The following is a 22,387-nucleotide window of genomic DNA, read 5'->3' on the forward strand; positions in this document are numbered from 1 at the left end:
TTAGGGTACATGACATCCAAAACTTTTTATCGTAATTTTCCGTGGCTGAATCTAATCGATAATGCTTTGAGTTTCCCCTTTAGTTGCCAGCGTGTTCGCTGACTTGTTGCCATAAAGCTTCGTACAAATCTGAACATTACGCCGAACTACGAACCGAACAGAACAAACATCGGAACTCATATTTGGACGGGTCTTCGAGCAAGTGACAATCTAATTCGCATATCCTGGCCGTTTTCGGTTTTTGTTTTTCAAACAACCTGATTGTAGGTTTGGATTGGTCAAAACAAAACGACGACAAGATCTTTGCTAAAGGTACCTCAATTCAGTGTTATTTTTGGTTTTTTTTTGCAAAAGCCATTCTCCTATCACTACGTTTTATTGCAAATTAAGTCAATAATGACATTTATAAGTTAGTACCTAATAGTATTAGGGTATATGACATCCAAGACTTTTTATCGTAATTTTCCGTGGCCGATTCTCATCGATTCCGCTTTGAGTTACCCCTTTAGTTGTTAGCGTGTTCATTGACTTGTTGTCATAAAGCTTCGTACAGACCTGAGCATTACGCTGAACAACGAGCCACGGACAGAACAAACATCGGAACTTAAATTTGGATTTGGACAAGTTTTCGAACGCGTTTACAAACTTTCACATACGGTATTTATTATTATAAGCTTTATAAATTAGTGAGGTACTGTTCAGCCAATTCTATACTATGACTCATACATTCGTCTGAGGTACCTAAAATGAATGAATTAAAACTTTAATAACATAGAGTATGAGATACCTATAAAAAACTGAGAATTATGAACATTCAACACTATGACACTAGTATTTCATTTTATGAAGAAAGCTATTACATTTCGTTTAAATGCGTTTTGTTACAATAATTCAAGTTGAAATTTATTTGGCGTATCGTGTAATTAGAGAGCTTATGTAACGGAATGATATTGTTAATGTTGAAGCTGAAGTTTTGTTGTTGATCTTTTTTTAAGGCAGATAGTAAATTAACGACATAAAATACGCGCCATAACAGAGCCGCCTGCGTTTGGTGCTCGGTGATCGAGGCTTGTCACCACGCGATGAAACGTTGAGAAAGCGCTTAATTGTCAATCGCGATAAGTGCCAAACGCAGGATCTGCACTAATATCGAAGTATACACTGTGGCAAATACAGGAATGTATGTGAAATAGCCACGCTCGTCAATGCGCGATGATGGTAGTAGGGATTAGTACGGTCCCTCAAGTAGGTATACTTGACTACTATTGTCAGTTCTATTATTTCTGTTAAATAGTGAAGAGCACTGCGTGGGTACCTACTTCCATTGTTTTTCCACTGGGTACCGAGATAGAATATACATTTTATTCTGGGGTACAAAATTTAGTACTTTGATTATTTACCGTACTAATTTACCAAGTGCACACAACCCTCTTTGTCATCCGAATCCTTTCTCATTTTAACTTCGTGCATCTCCTCTATTTGCCAAACTGTACCAATTTGTAGAGTAAGGTTCAAAGAACAAGTACAATTTTCCAATTTTAAAAAATGTTCAGTTGGTCAAAAGTTATTAAGTTAGTAAAAATCGTCGATTTTCAAAAGTTTATATTTTCAAACATGGGCCATTTTTGCATAAAAAAATTGTCCGAACCGAAAAAATCATTTGTTCATAATTTTTTTGAACAATTGCGATTAAAACAAAGCGTTTTTCGCAAAACGCCGGGCATATTTGGATTCAGCGGCTCAAAATACATAATAATACCACTGTTTTATCCTTGGCCTATGATTGCACACGGCAGTATTGACCGCTCCTGGATCTTGGCCCTTCTCCTTTTTTTTTTCTCCAACATCACGTGTTTGTAGGTTTGAACTGGTCGAACAGATATTTGCTAAAGTTACTTCAATTCGATGTATTTTTAGTGTTTTTTTGCGTATAATTCAGTAGACAGAACAAAAATGCTGTTTACTAAAATTGTTAGCAATTCACTTTTTATATAGATATAACTCGATAAAAAATATACTTTCTCAAAAAAGGCTGAATAATTTTTAAGATATTAGAAATAGCAGTAAAATTTGGTTTGTTTTGTCAATTGCCACGTCCAGTATTTGTTTACTTCAATTGTAACAGTACTTTATACACCTTTTAGGTTATATCAATAAAAGTCATGAAAAAGGTCGAAAAACCATTGGTATTGCATTGTATCAGAGTGTAAAAACCCTATGGGGAGCAAACCCGATAAAGTTTCTAGACATCAGAAAACAAGAATGTAGTGGTGTACAGTTATAGAGAGAGATAAAATAACTTAAAAATCATGTGTGTATTTTTATGAATATCATTTCAATGATTTCACTTATTTGAACTCAGCCTATGTAAAATCTTAATTAGATGTAAAATATGTAGTCATCATGAAAGCATCAACTTTCGGTAGATTGTCTGATTTTGTTTTCACAAATCGACTTTCAGTCATCGTCTAGAACTGGATTGTTCTTCCAAATAGAACCAACACCTTGTTTGTACAACGAAGTGCATGAAGGTGAATAACATCATAAAAAGACTCCAAAACACTGCAAACGAGATAGACGATTGGTGTGAAGAGGTGCGAGATAAGCCAAGCCGTTCTTTACAAGAAAAGAAGGAACCACTGACCCGATCGGAACTTAAAAATCAACGAAGAATAATCCAGTGGACAAAAAAGGCCATATGCCTAGGCGTAACGTTGAATCAAGGTCTCACTTTCAATGATATACGCCTCGGTTGCATGGGGAAACTCATGCAAATCGAACAGGAAAAAACTACAGGCCCAACAAAACATAACTCTGAGACAAGAGTTATGTCCACTGGACAACAAGAAGCGAGGGACTATTTGGAGAAACGGGACCGCAAAAAGTATTGGACATCAAGGACGACAGGGCAGAAAAGCTATTCTAGGAGCGGGCAACACACTCTAACAGAGAATTAAGGGAACTCATCAGGTACACCAGAGAGGATTACAGAAAACACAGAAGATAACCGGACCGATAGTTTAAGAAGGTTAAGTTGGGTTAGTAAAAAAATAACACAAATACAAAAAAACATAAAACACAAAACCACACCAAAAAAAAATAAAAAAATCCAAATGTTTCTAAGATCCTAGGTTTTCAGAGTCAATCCACACGGTACCTCCTCATTTCATGAGCAAGTACCGAGTTATACATCGGGAACAGCTGTAAAGAAGGCGAAGGACCACTCGGATTAGATCTTTTCTTGCCGAAGAAGGTTGGAAAACACGCAAACATCCAAAACAAAGACACAAGAAAGTGTAGCCAACAGGCTAACTCTTAACAAAAAGATAAGACTTCTCAGAATCTCCCATAGAACTCGGGGAAGAGGAAGCAGTCTAAGCTCGAAACTGTGACGCAAATGAGGATTAGGACCTGCCGAAATGACAGGGGGTGGTGGAATATACAATCCGCGGATTTAAGCAGGGTAGGATGCTTAGAAGGAAGAGATTTCTTATGCGCACGTGTGTGTTTTCCCATATCATCACCAAAATCTGAGAGTGGACCGACATGTCTGAACAAGTCGTACTTTTCAGCTGAATTATTGCAGCATCGTCTCGAGCACGAGTACCGTATGGTTAAAAATGTAAAATAATATCGTTTTTTTTTTTCATATTTAAATTTTATTTATCGTTTATATTGAGATAATGTACCGATAATCGGTGTTATAATTTGTCCACTGAAAATATTGTTGAAAGCGCAAATAATAAAACAAAATTGTCTATAGAAATATTGCCTTTTCCGTTCTGTTTACCGAATGATCATCCATTTATGCCTCATAAAAAACTATAAACGTCCCGATAAATCTTCCTTTTCACGAACAGTCAAATCGTTAAGGCGTAATTTGAAGATCGCGTGTTTACAAATCAAAATCTCGATGACAACTTCGTTTGATCAATATTCATTCGAGGGTGTGAAGGGGTAAGAAAATGCAAGATTTCGATTACCTTCCTTTTGGTCTTTCACTCCCACGATTCTGAGCTTAATTGCAATAGCACAATAACTTTCCTTTCGTTATTTTAATGTATTTTTAATGGTTACTGGTAAATTAAGATTTATGGTAATTGTAACTATTTAATATTATAATTATTATAATTAATAAGCAGCAATACTGAAATGTATAAATAGAATGTTGATATAATTTCGGGAATTATAAAAAAATTAATATCGTTTATGGAACATCTTTCAAAAATATGCACCGGTTTGTAGCCCTGAAAGCGGTTGTTTATGGTTAGAGTGAAAAAAAGTAAAAAAGTGCCATAACGCTAACTTTATTTCACGTTTTCCATAAACACAGTTGACACGAAAGCGTTCATCATATAGTTCACGTTAATTTGGACATGAGAAAAGTTGCAGCAAAATAGATCCCCAAATGTTTGAATGTTGACCAAAAGCGTACAAGGGTAGAAGCATCGCGTTCGATCTGTGCGACTTCTTAAACCGAATTGTTACTATGGATGAGACTTGGGTACATTTCTATGATCCAGATACAAAACAACAATCGATGGAATAGCGACACTCTGGTTCTCCAAGACCTAAGAAGTTTCGTGTCCAAAAATCTGCTGGAAAAGTTCTTGCTTCAGTTTTTTGGGATTGCCATGGAATAATCATGATTGATTTTTTGGATAATGGTAGAACAATAACTTGATATTACTATTCGACATTACTGACCTCTACGGGAAAGAATTGAAAAGAAAAGACGCGGAAAGCTATCCAAAGGTGTTTTGTTTTTACAGGACAACGCCCCTGCACACAAATCTCATGTTGCCATGCAACAAATTTGTGATTTAGAGTTTGAATTACTAGAACACCCCCCTTATTCACCAGATTTGGCTCCATCCGACCATCATCTCTTTCCTCAATTGAATAAAAGTTTAAAAGGTTGTAAATTTTCTTCCAACGAGGAGGTAATAAAAGCTGTAGAGGTTTGGTTTGCAGAGCCAGAAGAAACATTTTTTTTAAAGGTATATATATATAAATATATCCAATTAAGAGGAGAATATGTTGAGTAGTAAAATATTTTGACAATGAAATTTTGTTTGATTCTATAGTAGGTTAAGAATTTTTCAATATATCCTCGTAATTATTTCAATATTCACAGACTTCTTAATGGTTTCTCTTTCACAAAAATTTATGTGCTCATTTTGTGCTCTACAGTTTTAGCTCTGGCACTTTTTTTCGCATTCTACGTAGTTTTCGAGTTATTCGCGATTCAAAATATTTTGAAGTGTTCAAACCCATTTTATCATAGAAATTTTGAGGTTAGGAAAAAATTGAAACCTTTTTTGTGCTTCACTTCTGGAAGCACCCTTCTTTCTTCCTCTTCATAAATAATCGATGCCTTGTTGCTATGAGTTGTCTTCCTATGCGGTCGTCTTGTGTCTCCTTTTCAAGTAACACAAGCGCCGCCAACAGTGTCGAATTTATATCCATTTCATATCACACGACTACACCCTAACACTGTTTGTCGACTACCGCTGACTTTCTCGCATAAGATAGACATATTTTTAAAAGTATGATTTTTTTGCGACGACCTGAGTAATATAATTTTATTACATATTATTGTACAACTGTTCAGAAAAAATTTTCAATGAAAAATATTGATAAATAAGCCGATGACGGCGATTCTCCATAGGCGCCTTGAAAAAAGTGGTTTTGCAGATCATTTGAAACAAAAAATTGATATCCATTATAAAGGTGATGTATTTTTCGACGTAATAAGGAAAAGTTTTTTTTTTCTATTTTTTGCAGCACTTGGAGGTGAAAAACACGATTTTAGCTGAAAAAATCGCGATTAATTTACAAATTCTTCTTGATCACCTGTTGATTTTGCAACTCCATTAGTTTTACTAGGATTGACTTAAAATTTGTTCACAATATTCTCGACATATTCATTAAAAAAAAAATGCGAAAAAATGTTTTAAAACCCAACCCCCACCTTAAGCAGTAGTGCCAGAAAATTATTATTAAGGTCTCCGTAGCGTAGTGGCTAGAGTATAAGGATCACATGCGGGAGGACTTAGGTTCAAGTCGCGCTCATTCTAATTTTTTTCTACTTATTTAGTAAGAATTATTTTTAGGTGGCATTTATGCATGCCAAAAAGAAGAGTTGACAAATTTAATATCTGCACAAAGTGCACTTTTAATATTAGTATTGTTACTAATTGAATTCGTCTGTTGTTTTGTTAATTTGTTCTAATCTTGATTAAAATGTTCAAAATATTAATAAAAATATTATATCTTTTAGGAAAAACCAATAACAACGTTATAGTTCCTTCTTACGACAAATTAAACTCACTTTACGCACTAGTGTGTGAATAAAATTACCATTAACTTTTGTATTTTGATAGAATTTTCGCTAGTAGAAAAAATATTGTATGCAATTCGTATGTATGTATAAGCCCTTTTTTCGACTTATGTGATTGTCGCATTTGTCGTGTCTACTTTAGACACTTGTTACATAAATAACTATTTTTAAATCAACTGATAACAAACTTTTGCGAAATTTTAAGGTTGGGTCACTCTTAATTAGTCCCCTAGAATAGTTCGATCCTCTTCTATTCACAATCACTTAAAGCCCTACAGTCTCATACAGTGTACCAAATTTGTTATTTTAATATTAAATGATTGCAAATAAATTTTTTTTCGAAATTTTTGGGCTCAACCTATAACTACAGGGATCAACTTGGTATGGAGGTGAATTGACCCCAATCGTTATATTTGGGCTATACGGCTCTGCTCTTGTACGTAATATAAAACACCATAATAATGAAGTTTAGTTCATTACTTATTCATTGACAGAAAAGTGTGTTTTTTTTCATGTTACATATTTAAATTTTTTTCTTTCTTTTTCGAAGTCAATGGCGATATTTTTGAACATTTATTGAAAGAACGCTATGATTAAGAAAATTTTTATGTGATAATTTGTTTATTTGTTAATATGCTATAACTTGAAAACAAATGAAAATCGGTTAAGAACATTATGAGTTTTTTTACATCATTTTCACGTGTATATAACACTCCTCCCGACTCACCCTGTATATAGGAAATACCACGACACATGAGTCGACATGTATATAGAAAAAGCAAACACTAAAGTTTTTGGTCGGTTACTAAAGATATGTAAATTATTGAAGGAATCAATAAGAAACTAATACTAAGGAGCCAACAAACAATATTAAATTTAATATGTTTCAGAGAATTTGAAATGTTTATTGAAAGTATCTGTGAATCTATACATTGGTAAATTAATATGATTACGTCTTGAATAAACTACATCCAAATTAGTTTAATAGAAATTGTTTAGAATAAATTCAATTAGAGCTGATGAACTTTATTCCTAAAAATCCTTTAATGATAATTCACATAAACATATTAATGATTGATAATTAAACACACAGTCACAGATTTACATTTTTATTTCCATTTTAACACAGATTTTCTATTCATTAAGACGAATTTTCTCAGTTATCTTATTAAAATTTGAATGTATCTTTAGAAAATAGAAAAAAAAATTATCAACAGTTCTTTAGCATCAATAAATATAAATTTTGTAATATGATTTTAAATTTAACTACATCTAAGAGGAACGAGGTTGATTTTCCGAAAATTTACTTGCTTCTTTTTCAGGTCTAGCCAAATCACCAGGAGATAATCTTGGCGACTTATTTGATCTTCGTTGATTCAATAAGGATGGGGTCCAGCTAAAGGCTGTAGAAGTTGGTTCAACTACAATGCCTTCTGCATTATCACTCAACGGTGGCGGTGATGCTGATGGCACAACTGGAAATTTAGGTTGAGAGTTAGAATGTTTCTTCCTTTCTTTCATTGGAGACTCCTTCGGTCTATTCCTATCATGCTCAGGATAACAATTAATTGAGCGTAAAAATGATTCTAATGGGCCCATAACAGATTCCTTAGTTATTTGAGTGAGGGGAACAGTTTCACTCCATACTCCCACTGAATTGCTAGGACTTGGACCAGTGATATCCAGATGTCTAAACCTATTTTTAAGTTTTTTTCTATTCTCAGGAGTTACGTTTCCATCAGCTTGCATTGAATCAGTGGAAATGGTACCTAGCAATGCTAGATCTAAATTTGAACCAGTGAGATCTAATAGACTGTTTGTAGCTTCTTGTATCCCATTATTCCTGGGACAATTTTCAAAAAAGCTGAATAACTTCAACCTTTCTTCAAAGTTACTTATTTCTGTTGGCGAAAGTGCTGTAGCTCCTACAACACTGCTATTAGCTGAACTAGGATCCTTTTCTAACATTCTTTGTGCCATAGAAAATTCCGCATATTCTACATCATTTTCTCCAGACATTGTTTCAATGTCTACATCATTCTCATCATTAGATGTTGCTTCTCTATGTTCCAAATCTTCAATTAAAGCTTCAGGTTCACTAATATCACTGACACTACTACTACTACTACTACCACTTGACAACATTAAAGATGATACAGCTGTATTTAGAAGATTTGGAGAACTTAAGGAAGCACTCAATCCAAGACGATGAGGAGAATCTATTTTCTTTGTTGAATCATTAGCTACTTTTTCTCTTGAAGAACAAGGGCATTCATCTGTTTTTATTTGAGCTGTTGCCCCAGCTGCTGTTAAACTTTTGGCAAAATCAGCCAATTCACTTGAGAAAGACTTATCAGCTGCCGTGTGAGATGTTGAAGCTACAGGTATATAATCAGGACTAGGTATACCATAAATATTTTTTACTAATGCAAGGTTAGACATATCTCCTTGTGTCTTTGGCAATAGACTAGATGCCACAGCATTTCTGGAAATTTCTGTGGCTAATCTTTCTTTCGATTCATTTATTTGAGTAATATATTGATGCTGAACAGTTTGTAATTGGTTTATGTACCATTGTTGGTCTCTACATCTCTGATAAAATGTCGGAGCTCTTACTTGAAATCTTAATACTAGTGTATCTTTGGCTTGATCTAAATAACCTTCACTAGCTAAAAGATCAAGACGAAAAAATCTATTATAACCCCAACATTCTCCTACTTCAAAATCTGAAGCAAATTCTCTAACTATATTTTTTGAAGAATCTCTAGTAGCTTGGTGTACCATTTCAACACGGTACTCGTATTTTGAAGTTTCTGGATAGCCTGCACTAAGTTCCAAAAATACTGATAAATAGTTGCCTCTTACAACCCCATTTCCATCCGGGTATACTTTTAACCTCCAACATAATCCATTACAATGCAATGGTGTTGAGTAAATAGGGTCGGCTTTCCGCTGCCAACGAGAAAAACTGTGCATTACAAAAGTACAACTATCATATGCTGGTACAATTTCACTATGGAAATCAGCAGGAACGGGAGCAGTCACAAAACTAGTCATCGGCTTTTTTCTTATGGCATGGATCATTCTAGATATCTCACTACTTTTTGATATCAGTTCAGATCTAGAGCATACATGTAACTGATGCTCAATTTCATGGAGTAAATGTTCTAACTGTTCAGTTTCCTGAGTAAGTGAATCTTTTTGTCCCATAAGAGTAAGTAACTTTGTTTTTAATTGAGAATCTAAACGTGCTATCATTACTTTAACTGCATTGCGAATTTCTCTCACTCGTTCATCTTTAGCAGATCTAACTGAGTCAACATTTCGTTCTACTTCTTGTACAATACTAATGAGTTCCATTAATCTTCTACGTAACTGAGTAACTTCATCTTTTATTTGAGTGACGTGCTGCTCATATACTTCATCTAATGGTTTAAAAGTGTGCCCAGAATGAGTACCACCCCAGAGAGCACATTGATGACAAATACAACATCGACATGTCCAACAATATACTGAAAGTTTTTCCAAATGTGTTGAACATTTATCCCTATCATTATCCTCACTTCTACTTCCATTAAGACTCACAGCTTGCAAACTATCCAGCTGTTGAGTAACTTCCTCTACCCACCTGCAGTTAACAAGTTCATGTAAATGTAAAGAAGCCCGGCAATGGGGACACTGTGATCTCTGTTCGGTAAGCCATCTGCGTATGCATACATAACAGCATAATTTTGAACAATGGGGACATAAATGGGCATCTCTCAATTTTTCCATACATATAAAGCACCGAAAAACTTCTGCAAGAGTTTCAACACTATGTTCATCATGTTTTGTTCCTACTTTATTTCTAGTTGCCATTTGGATGTTTTAATTTGTGTGAAACCTGAAAAAACGGTTCCAGATAAACAAAGAATATACAATATTATATTAATTTAACCCTTATTGACCTCTTTTATTAACATATAAAGAAACGTTTCACTAGTGATATTAAATAATGAAACATGTTCAATTTCCTGTTTATTCTAAGTCTCTTGTGAGTTACTTAAAAAATAATTTAACAAAGAACCCATTTAGATATGCTTAATTTACAGTTAGGTAGATCCGTTTAATAAAGGTCAATGCTACAATTTCAAATACTACACAACAAAACATGCCAATTACATAAAGTGATGCGTTATCTCGATAAATAACTATGTATTTACTCCAAATGAAGCAAAATTTAATAAAAATAACTGACAAAATCAATATTCTAACCTCTTCAATACCAGGTCACTTGTTTTCCAACTGCTTTGATTGGAATTCACAACAGGACTGTTGATTTTATTTACTGTAAATCGATTTCATCTTTTATTTGGAATGCTTCATCATGTTCAATAAGAAAAAATTATCAATCACTAAAAAATAAAACAACTCAAATTCCTCTAGAACTACTTATTCAATCCACTAAACACTGAGAAACGTCAAATACACAACACAAAATAAGAAGGAAGACAGGCAATGCGAGCATAGAACACAAAATACCAGGTTTATATTTTACACCAGACAAACGTGGGCGATGATCGGATGACAAATGTAACGGATCATCAATAGTACGGTTACTTGCAACACTTTTCATAATGAATGTTGAAAATAACTTTTTTCTATATTCCCAGATATAACTTCACAATCTTTGAAATAGTGTTTCAATTTTCTGAAAGTTTCATACACAAAATACACGTGTATAGTATCTCTGACACTATCAAATTTACATGGTGTAATGTTTGGACTTTGGAAAGTCCAAGGATTCAAAGTCCGTACATTTTAAATCTATGTTAGTATGCTGTTTATTTGGTATAACTATTCATTATTCATATATACTCGAATCTTAGCTGTTTGGTCAATTTCACTTAATAAAATATTTTATACAGGGTTTTCAAAATTGTGACTTGGTGATGAGCGATCTTTTAAACAATAAATGTTTATATTTTCGTAAACGCTTGTCATTAACGATTTGAAGAACAAACCTCAATATTCTAGTATCCATTTTCCAAATTTAGTTATACCTAAAACATGCCTTTTATTTTTTGTATAAGAATTCTAAATTTTCTAATCTAATCAATTTTGATGAGGTAAGGGAGATGCGATAAGACATCAAGATAATTAATGTCACCACTTACCACATCTCATATGAATATGTTTTAAAGTGAAAGGGATTATTATTATTTTATTCTCAAAAGCCTACATATTATTTTGTAAATTAATTCTGCTGTTTATATATTCCAATAAATGTTATCTCACTAAGTTTTTAACATTTTTAAGCAATAGACTGAAATAATTCATAGAGAGGATACCCTCATAGCAAGAAGAAAAATTATTCTAGTATGTGCTATCTATTTGTCAGAAGAAGGCATCATAAGAGAACGAACTTAAGAGCAAATTCAGATCTAAATTTATATATAGCAACACAGACAAGAAGTATGGAAGAGCCAGGAGATTGTTGATCTGCTTCCTGCTTTTAACAGGTAAAGGCTGTCAAGCCACAAGGTGATATACAATAACACCGAAGTTGTTTACAGATACTCGAAACATTCATCTTGGTAAAAAAATTAAATCGCTAACATTTCCGTGCAATAATTTTCCATGACTTTCGACATGGATTAAATCAACAGCACCATCTCACGCTATCGTTTTTCGCTGGTTGTCCAAATTTAATCGTGGTGGCACTTCGCTACAAGATGAATTTTGTTAAGGTCTCAAAAAATGTTCCTGTCAATTGGTGCAAAGGAATACTGAAAAAATTCAATCGCGGTGTTTCAAAAGACATCTAAAAGATCGTGATACGCGACGAATCATGAATCTATGCATATGAGCCCGAAATTAAACAATAATCGACTGTATGGGTCTTTGAAGATGAACCAAATCCAACAAAAGTTGTTCGCACACGAAGCACCTCCAAGTACTAGGGCCGTGTTTTCCAACCTCTGATCGCTCTCTGCAGACGCTACGCGGGCATGCGCTGTAGGCGACTGCGAAGTGCTCTACACACTCTGACATTGTTGATATTAGGCGTCATTCGGTTCCCGCCAAGTGTGAATTGTCAATTGTGATTCGTTTTCTATTGGCTGAAGGCCATAGTGCGTGAATGGTGTCGAAAAATTAAAGATGGCCGTAGTGCTTGATGAAGGGAACCAAGGGCGCAAATCTGTAGTTTCAGATGACCTGACGAGTTGACAGAATGGTTAAAGTAAACCGCTTTATCTACGGAATTTCCAGAAGTTTCACAGTTAGGCTACATTAGCGGCAATTTTCTTTGAAGAGGATATTGAAAAGCTTATCCACAGATATGACAAGTGTCTCAATCCCTTCGGTGATTATGTCGAAAAGTAACCGTAAGTGTACCAATCTTTTGATAATAAAATTATTGTTTTATATGAACTTGTCTTTTATTCAAAGCCTATCGGAGGTTGAAAAAAACGGCACTCGTAGATAGTCGCCTGTTTCTTCGGAATAACTGGAAATGTCCCCCCGTTCCATTAAAGCACCGTAGAAAATCAATCTGAAAGTTATACCAATATTTGTTTGTCAGAAGCGGAAACCCGTCGTAGAAGAGGAATCATTCTTCACCACGATGATGCGAGTGCTCACACGTCAATTCTTACAAAAACGTTTTTGAACAGTCAAAATATTGAATTGATGGAACATCCGCCGTACAGTTCTTGTTTGGCACCCATTGATTTTTTTTCTATACCTGAAGAAGCGATTGATACGTTTAAATCACATGTTTTGGAGGTACCTCAATCGGGATGGAGTCGTCTACGTAACCCTCCGCAACTGTGTTGGATTTTCACCCTCCGTTCTTCTTTAGTTGAATTATGTCCCCGCTAATCCACTAATAGAGACGCCGAGGAGCGTCGAAATGTATGCTCAGTGTAGTTTTTGGATTAGGTAAATTCAAATATGTTGCGATAAGCGAGGGAATTTTTGAAAAGGTATCAATAACTACAACTTGAGTTTTCTATTTCCATTTCTATACTGCAAAAAGAAATTATCTGTTTTGACATTTGTGGGTCGTTGGTTTTTATTTTTTTTTCTTCTTGTAGTAGGACGAGGTCCTATCAGGTCTGTCATCTGCCCTCTTGTGACGCCGATGTCAAGCTATCGTACCAGCGTTTTGGGGGCCTACCGATTGGGCTTCTTGTGTCTGGTTTCTGGGTTTTAGCCCATTTGGCAATCCGTTCTGGAGCCATTCGTTCTACATGGTCTCTCCATTGTCGGCGTCTTGTTCTTACCCATCTAACGACATCTTGTACTCCCAGTTCTCTGAAGGTATATGTGTTGGGTATTCTATCGTGGAGTGTGGTACCCATTATTGTTCGTAATATCTTCATCTCTGCTGTTCTCATTTTTCTCTTTGTTTGTGTTGTGTCTGCCCTTGTTTCTGCGGCATAGGTTAGTATGGGTCTGATACAGGTCTTGTAGATTCGCGTCTTACTTTCTATGTTCATATATTTATTTCTCCATATAATGTCCCGTAAATTTCCCGATATTCTAGTTGCTGTCTGCTTATCTACCTCGTCCGTTATGTTTCTGCTGCTCGTTGTTTCTACGCCCAAGTAGTTGAAATTCATTACTTGCTCTATAATGCGCTCATTTACTATCAACTTGCATCTTATTGGGTCTTTGGATATTACCATGCTTTGTGTTTTCTCGCATGAGATTTGCATGTTAAGTCTCTGTGCCGTCAGGTTAAATTTATGAAGGAGGCGTTGTATATCGTCTTCATTTTCAGCTGTAAGTATAGCGTCATCTGCGTAGCAAAGGATTCTCAGGCGACGGTTATTCATTTCGAATCCTGCATTAACTTCGTTTACGCTCTCAATTATTTGGTCCATTATTACGTTGAAAAGGCATGGGTTGAGGCTATCTCCCTGTCTTATGCCGGATGAGACTTTGAGTTCTCTTGTTAGCCCACAGTCTGTTTTTATTCTTGTTTTGGTGTTGATGTTAAGTTGCCTTACTAAATTTGTATAATGCTTCTTGACGCCTTTTTGGTTTAGTCCGTGGATTACATCGTTGAGTTTTACTCTATCGAATGCTTGCTTTAGATCTACGAAACATGTGTACATGGGTTTATTGTATTCTATGGATTTCTCTATCAACTGGCGTAATATAAATATTGCGTCTATAGTGGATCTGTTTGGGCGGAAGCCTTGTTGCTATTCTGAGATGCCTACTTTAGCAGTTATCTTATTTGCAAGTATCTTGGTAAATAACTTTAACACACTACTAAGTAGCGTTATGCCTCTGTAATTCTTCGGACCTGATTTTAAACCTTTCTTGTATATAGGTATAGTTATACTAGTTCTCCATTCTTCAGGTATTACTCCAGTTCTTTCTATTTTATTGTCCAGTTTTATTCTCTTTTGATTTCTGGGCCCCGGTTCTTCAGTAGTTCATTTGGGATATTGTCTGTACCTGGTGATTTTCTATTCTTTAGTTTCTTTATGGTTGTTTGTACTTCTTCTAATGTGATGGTTTCTTCCTGTTCGTTTGAGGATGACGGGTTTGCGACTTCTTCTTCGTCCCTGCTTGCGTTGTTATCATATAGGATCTCAAAATGTGCTGCCCATGTTTCCTGATTTATAACATTTATCACTACCTCCTCGTTGATTGGTTTCTTCCTTTTTCGTATCATGTTCCATATTTTTTTCTGGCCTCCGTACAAATCATGTTCCATTTCCACTGAGAAATTTTCCCAGTATGTTTTTTTCAGTTCTTTTATTGTGTTGGTTGTTCTATTTCTCACTCTTTTATATATTTCGTATTCTTCCTGTGTTCTATTGGTAATGTATTTTATGTATGCTTTCTTTTTTTCATTTGCCAGTTCCTTAATTTCTAGAGTGAACCAGGGTTTATTGTGTGTTCTATTCGTGTCTATTGTTCTTTCTCCTAGGGATTCATTTGCGCTGTTCTTTATGTTATTCTTTAGTTTCTCCCAGGCGGTTTCTACGTTGTCGGTTTCTTTTATAGGGTTTTGGACAATTTTTTCGCGGAGTCTGTTTTAATAGAGGTATTTAATGCTTTCATCCTTAAGCGACTTTATATTAAATTTCGATACGTAGTTGGGTGTTTTTCTTTTCTTTATTATGTGGGATACGCGGTATTTACACAATACTAAACCGTGTTGTGTACCGATATTTGCCGATGTTAATACCCGTACGTCAAGTATCTAGGAGGGATGGACTTTCCTGTTTGTAATTATGTAGTCAATAGTTGATTTTTGGCCTCTCGTGTTAGCGAAGGTGTACTTTTGTTGTTCCTTATGATCAAAATATGTGTTGTTGATACGTAATTCGTTGAGGGCGCATACATCTATCAATATATCTCCGTTATCATTCACTGCTTCTTCGTTGAAACTATGCATGATTCCTGGGATAACTGTGTTTCCAATTCTTGAGTTAAAGTCGCCCATAATAAACACTTTGTCTTTACTGGGTATTTTGTCTAACATAGCTTGCAAAGCATCAAAAAAAGTTTCCCTTTCTTCTTTCGGTTTGCTTACATCCGGTGCATATATACTTAGTAGGTTTGTTCTTTTGTTGGCCAGCTCTACTATCCGCCTAGGGTGGTTGATGGGTGGATTGAGTAGCCCATTGACTATCACTGCCGGTCCCAAGCCCGGATAAAGGAGGAGGGTTAAGGAGTGAGGCCAGCAACCTGCCCCTCGTAAAAAGAAAAAACGCTCACAGAACTGTCACATTAGCCGTTGGTTTTTATATTTTTTATAAATGTTTACCAAGTTTAATATATTGTCAGATAATTCACCAATAACAGTAAATCGACATTGAACATGAGTTTTTGTAATTAAAACATTTCCGATATTATTAATATTGTTACACTCCATTTTATATAATTTGTTGTTGATGTTACAAATAATATCTAAGCTTACATTAAAATTTTTTGCTGTCATCCCTTGTGCATGAGAAATGATCGTCTGGAGCTTGCAACAGAAACTTATTAATTTCTTCACGGGTAAATGTTATAGATTTCTTGGGTCTATAGCCAACTGATTTATTTTTCAAATATGCAATGAGTTTCTAGAGTTTACTGATGTATGATGTAGTTATTTACCATTAAGGTGCCTCTCAGTTTTGAATGAGTGAAGTGTTGAAGACTTCCAAATTTTGGATTTAATTTAAAAGTAAGCTGGTAACACTTTTTCTGTGAAGCAGTTTATGCCTTTTATTAGTACGTCGATACTCGATAAAAGAATCATATTCCTTTAAATACTGTTCCATGGATTTCTCTAAGAGAAGATTCATAGTCGCTTCAACATCTTCTGGTGTGCAGTTTAAACTTTCTTCGCTATTAGTCTCCGTCACTAATAATAATAGGACAGACTTTTTAATTAGACACTAAACATATTTTCTTAGTGTGTGTTAGTTTATCGGAGAAAAGAGTTGACACGAGAAAGAAAGCAGCAGCAACAGCCCACGATTTTTATAAAACAATTTTATAATTGCGTTAAAAAATGAACCGCTACGGTACTTTTTTTCGCCCTTTTGACCGATCCAGAAATTACATTCTTTATGAATACAACTGAATGAAAAAGAAAAAACGTGAATATTATAACGGACGTAAAAAAACATTTTTAAACACGCGTTTTTGAACAAATTTTACGATTCTGAACCGAAGTCCCAAATTTTTTTATAATTTTATTTAAATATTGCAAAGGACACTTAATAAGGAACATAAATTTAGTTACTCATTGTGGTTTTCTTCTGTATATTGAATTTTTATTATATTTGTATATTTGTTTAGTTTTTATGTTTGTTTTTTAGTTTTTACAAGCTTTTGTCTACAAATTGTAATAATTTTTTGACAATAAAGCATTTCTCTCTCTCTCTCTCTCTATCTTAATTATCATATAATTCACATATATGTGTACACAACGTCACGTCTTTGCTCTTTGCACCTACATAGTGACTATACCTGTTACAAGAAACATTTTATTTCTTTATTTTGTTCATCACAGCATAAGCATTTGTTGATATTTCATCCGTACACGAATGAATGATGTATTTTAAGTATTGGCGGTATTTATTCAGGCTAAATACTATATACACTCAAGAATTCCATTGTAAATGGGATAATTAAAATGTATTACTTCTAAATTTAAGATATCTGCCGTTTATTGAACATGGGCTATTATCCTTTCAAAGTAATATTGAGGTAAAAGTAACATCATCAGTAACATCCAATGAGAAGGAAGTAGAATTGGGAATAGATGATTTCTAAGATTCCATTTTCCAATTCCTTTAATAAAAGCATCCACCATGTAGCATGGAAAAAAATTGGGGCTTTGATATCAAAATGAACGATGCGCATCAGCGCTGAAACGTAAACTTGATGAATTTTTTTTGACGTTATAAAAAATAATTACATCACAATATTTTGTCAATAGATTACTCATTAAGTGTCCTTTGCAATAATTAAATAAAATTTGAGAAGATTTTGGGGCTCTGATCAGAATCGTGAAATATGTTTAAAAATGTTTTATCCAATTAAACTCCAATTTTTGGTAGTAAAATTATGTAGCCTATTATAATGTCATTATATGTCTCCTTTATTGACACTTTTTCGCAAAATATTCGTGGTAGAAATCCGTCACACGGATCCAATAAGAGGCGTTGTTCTTGTAAATTCCAATATGGAAAACTTCATAGTGTCATAGAAAATATAATAGACGTAAAGTTTCCGGTACAGAAAACTGTACAGTTTTTGTCTATACTAACAACTGTATAGAAAACTACATAATGTCATACGGTCTTTACCATTAGCGTCATACCAATTTTTATTATTATGGCTCCGAAAGAGAAAGGGTAGAAATTCTAATAAAAGTGGGTTAGGGCGATAAACTTTGAAATCATGAAAAAGCATGTGCTTTATTCAGGAAACTCATATTGGAAGACCTCAAATCGCTAGAAGCACAGTAAGCAGAATTGTTGCAAAATTGAATGAAAAGAGAAAAGTGAGGGATGCTCAAAAAGACCAAGAATAAGCAAAAACGCAAAGTTAGATGTTTTTTATCATTAGAAGACAACACTAACGCAACTACAATAGATATTGCCTCACAAAAAAATATAAAGTTTGTAGTAAAGTTTTTAAAGAAAGAAAAACTGCAAAGTTCAACTTGTTCATGATTTCTCGGGAGATGACATTTTTAGATGAGGGAATGTTTTCTTCAAGTGTTACATTAAATCGACACAATTGTCGCTACTGAGCTCGGGAAAATCCCCATTTGATTTAGACAAAAAACCCAGCCGGATCAAATTAATGTTTGGGTAGAATTCGTAAGGAAAATATTTATTGATCCTCATTTCTTTCGCGGAAATTTAATAATATTTGGAACATTTTCTATGGTAGTGCTTTCGGACCTAATTGCAACATTTTTGGGTCCAAATAATAGGAAAAACTTAAATCCCAGTAAGCAAAAAAACAATCTCTATTAAATAATATAAAAAACAAAGCTTCCTAAGTATACATATAGAAGCGCCATAACTTATTTTTTGATTTGTAAAAAGACACGGCATAAAAGAAAATGTGTGATGTGTTTTGCATTGTTTTCAAAAATGAACATTATACGTACTAAGATCTCACGGTCACAAACGTATTCGAATGTTTTTATGGACTGACAATGTTTGTTCATACTGTTTTTTATTATTAGTTTTTTTTTCTTTACACATTTTTTTATTTGGGTCACTATCTTTTTATATCAACGTTCTAACGTCTATAATATAACAATACTATGTTAATAAATTACGTAAGCAGCAGCTTCTTAATAATTATCTCCATTAAAAAAATCGATTTACGTAATCTAAGTATGTACAAAAAACCTTATTATTTATTTGAACCGTATTACTGGATATAATAATGATTCGCTATATTATTTTCAGTTTCTACTAATTAACATACATATTTATTGGGAAAAGAAATCATTTTTTTTATTACTTGCATGAGATATACCTATTACCTATAAAATTTCTCTAATAAGTATTAATTGGTGAATAAAAATAAAGGCCTAATGGGTAAATAATGAAATATCATCTTTATTTTTAATTGACACAAAAAGAAATTTTGTGATTGTACGTAAGAAACAAAAAGCCTCAAAATTTAAAATTCTTACAAATACATAGGTCGGTATAAGTCAGACTGCAAATTTGCATTAAGAAGAAAAAATGGAGCGTCAAAATAAATTGGAGATGAAAATTCGGCTATCCACGAAGATTTTAAAATAATCCTTCAATTGCAGTTTGGGTGCGAGGTCCATGAGAAGGCCCTACAGGAAGTAATCCAGGGTGTCAGGTCACATAACCGTGCGGGCCACTCAACGAATCTTTATCTGCTTATCCATTCTCCAAAATAAACATTGAGGTACTCTGTACACATAACGCTTAGTGCCACGAAACTCCATCTTACATGAAATGACTGATGTTCGAGAGTGTTGGATCGTTGTCTATTTGCCCACTTAAATCTTACAGTATTTTCAAATAACTTTGGCTAGACACATGACCCTTAAGAAAGTACGGATCCGCGAAACCTCCCACATGGATACCTACCCACACACACACACCCCAGGCAGGTTTGATTCTTCTACAATGGAGACGTTAGGATTCTGGTCGTTCCAGTACACGCAGTTATGCCGATTGGCAGTACCGTTCAGCTTGAAAGTTGCTTCATCCATCCACAACATGGAATGCTGGAGCTGCTGATCATCCTGACTGCATCCGAGGTACCACTTGCAAAATTCCAATCTACGATCGAAATCATCCTCGAGAAATGCGTAGAGGAGACGCGGACGGTAAACTCGATAGTGCATGCGTGTCACCATTCGTCGCAATGAACTATTGGAGATGGAGTTCTCCCGATAGCTGCACTGCAGATTGATTCGGTTGCTCAACTAACGCCAGCGCAACTGTTTTCCATATTTTTGTTAGTTATTACAGATACCGGTTGTACAAAACACGGCGCGTCAGCAACAAAGCCCGTTTTTAATAATTTCTGGTACGTCTTTCATAATGTTGAACGATTTTGTAGCGACGAGGTCGGAAATTGTTGTTGAAATTTACTTTCATCTCAACTACTGACTAAATAACTGATAAAGCACGATCTAAAATATGTGTTGAAATGCACGGATCCATATGTTTCCAAATTAATTTAAACATCTCGAATTACTACTGGACAAGTACACTCTGTTGCTGTAACGTAAAACTTTTTGTTCATTACTTGAACTTTAAAATGTTGGAACGAAATATTCATATTGTACACGATCAAGTAGTTACTGAGAGATTCAGAGGCAAAAGCTATGGGAAAATTCATACGCCTATCACCTTATCCTTATATCATTGAAATATCAATTCGTTCTTTTTCAGATAAACGATCCAGTGTGACTTTAAATAAGCTTCAACCATAATAATTTAAGGTTTTCAGGTGCATATTATTATCGATCGCAATTAAAATAAATAAGAAGCATTTTACCCTCTAAAAACGCCAAAAAATTCAACGATCGATAATAATAAACGCCGGAAAACCTTCGAGTACGTTCTAGAAACAAAAGTAAATTGAAAAATGAGGCAGCAGCTAAATTATTTTATGGCTCTCTCGACCACTCGATAGGGAGCAACTTAAACGTTCCACAAGCTTTGATTGGCTAAACCTTATTGTTAATTTGCGATAATTCTATGCATTATAGACATGTGATTGGTGGTGATTTTTAATTGATTTTTTTTCGTTTAATGCAGTGATATAACTCGCATGCGAATGTTTTGAAACACCCTGTATAGCAAATGTGTCAAGTTTAAACACGCCACATTGTTTAGTATTTGTTTGCATTAAAAGGGAACGTTTTTAGTGAATTTGTAAACATAGAAAAAATTGGTCATCGTTAAGTGATGCAATATTTTTATTTGAAAGGTCTTAGCCCAACCAATATAAAAGCTAAACTAGGTTCTACTCTGTGTGAGACTGGTCCTTCGTTATCAAAAGTAAAATATTGGGTACAAGAGTTTAAACGATGCCGTACGGCCTTCGATGACTAGCATCGACTAAATGAGGTGACGACTCCAGAATTGTTGAAGAAAATCCACAAAGCGGTACTAGATGATCGTTGACTGAAAGTGTGCGAGCTATCAGATATAGTACGCATTTAGAAAGTGCGGGACATCGCAAATTAACTGAAAATTTGGACATGAGAAAGTTGTGCGCAAGATGGGTGCCGCGTTTGCTTACAATGTAATAAAAACAGTATCGTGAAGATGTTTGTATCGAGTGTTTCACAGAAATAAAGCCGACTTTTTGCGCCGTTTCAGGACCATGGATAAAACGTGGGTCCATCACTTCACAGCCGAAACAAAAGAATATTCAAAACTATGGAATGAAAAGATAGAACCGGCTCCAAAAAAGGCAAAGACCGTTCCATCTGCTGGCACGGTCATTGCGTATAATTGACTTTTAAAAGGAGAAACTATCAACGGCGAGTAATATGCGAACTTATTGCAACGTTTGAGCGAAGAAATCAAGCAAAAACGGCCGCATTTGCTTAAGAAGAAAGTTTTGCTTCTTCAAGACAATGCCCACAATAGTGTATGGAGCTAAAATGAAATTACGTTGAAAAATAAATATACTTTTATACAAATTTTTCATGTTCTCTTTGTTGGGCCAGGTACTTCTGGTACCATCCTCGTTATATTTGAACCTACTTTTTGATTTAATCCACGCCACTGATCGCTGGAAATACGAAAAGATAATTGCAGTAGCAGATTCTTTTCTCTTCCTTAATCCTGAATCTCACTTTAGATATTTGTCTATCGTAAGGAAACTCAATATTTGCACATATAACAAGTGAACTTTTCTGATTTTTAATAAAACTTGATTCAAGTTGTTTTAATGAAGGTTATCGAGTCATCATCGTTACACCCCTCATTACCATATTTTATTGAAACAACCGTTGATCTCTTTGTTTGATGGCGTGTGGGTTGTACCAAGTAACGGCGAACCGAAAAAAAA

General features: G+C 34.6%; 2 protein-coding genes across 2 annotated transcripts in view; both read right to left on the reverse strand.

Annotated features, from left to right (window-relative positions):
- LOC130447250 (myelin regulatory factor-like protein) overlaps positions 1-22,387 on the reverse strand; it is a 107,115-nt gene that overhangs the window by 69,257 nt on the left and 15,471 nt on the right. The window lies entirely within an intron of this gene.
- LOC130447251 (E3 ubiquitin-protein ligase TRIM37-like) lies at positions 5,770-11,050 on the reverse strand. The gene is made up of 2 exons (XM_056783961.1): positions 10,598-11,050; positions 5,770-10,226 (listed from the first exon to the last, which is right to left on the reverse strand). The coding sequence occupies exon 2, from the start codon at positions 10,199-10,201 to the stop codon at positions 7,616-7,618; it is 2,586 nt and encodes an 861-aa protein (XP_056639939.1). The 5' UTR covers positions 10,202-10,226; positions 10,598-11,050; the 3' UTR covers positions 5,770-7,615.

The sequence above is a fragment of the Diorhabda sublineata genome, chromosome 8, assembly GCF_026230105.1.
Source record: "Diorhabda sublineata isolate icDioSubl1.1 chromosome 8, icDioSubl1.1, whole genome shotgun sequence".
NCBI classification, from domain to species: domain Eukaryota; kingdom Metazoa; phylum Arthropoda; class Insecta; order Coleoptera; family Chrysomelidae; genus Diorhabda; species Diorhabda sublineata.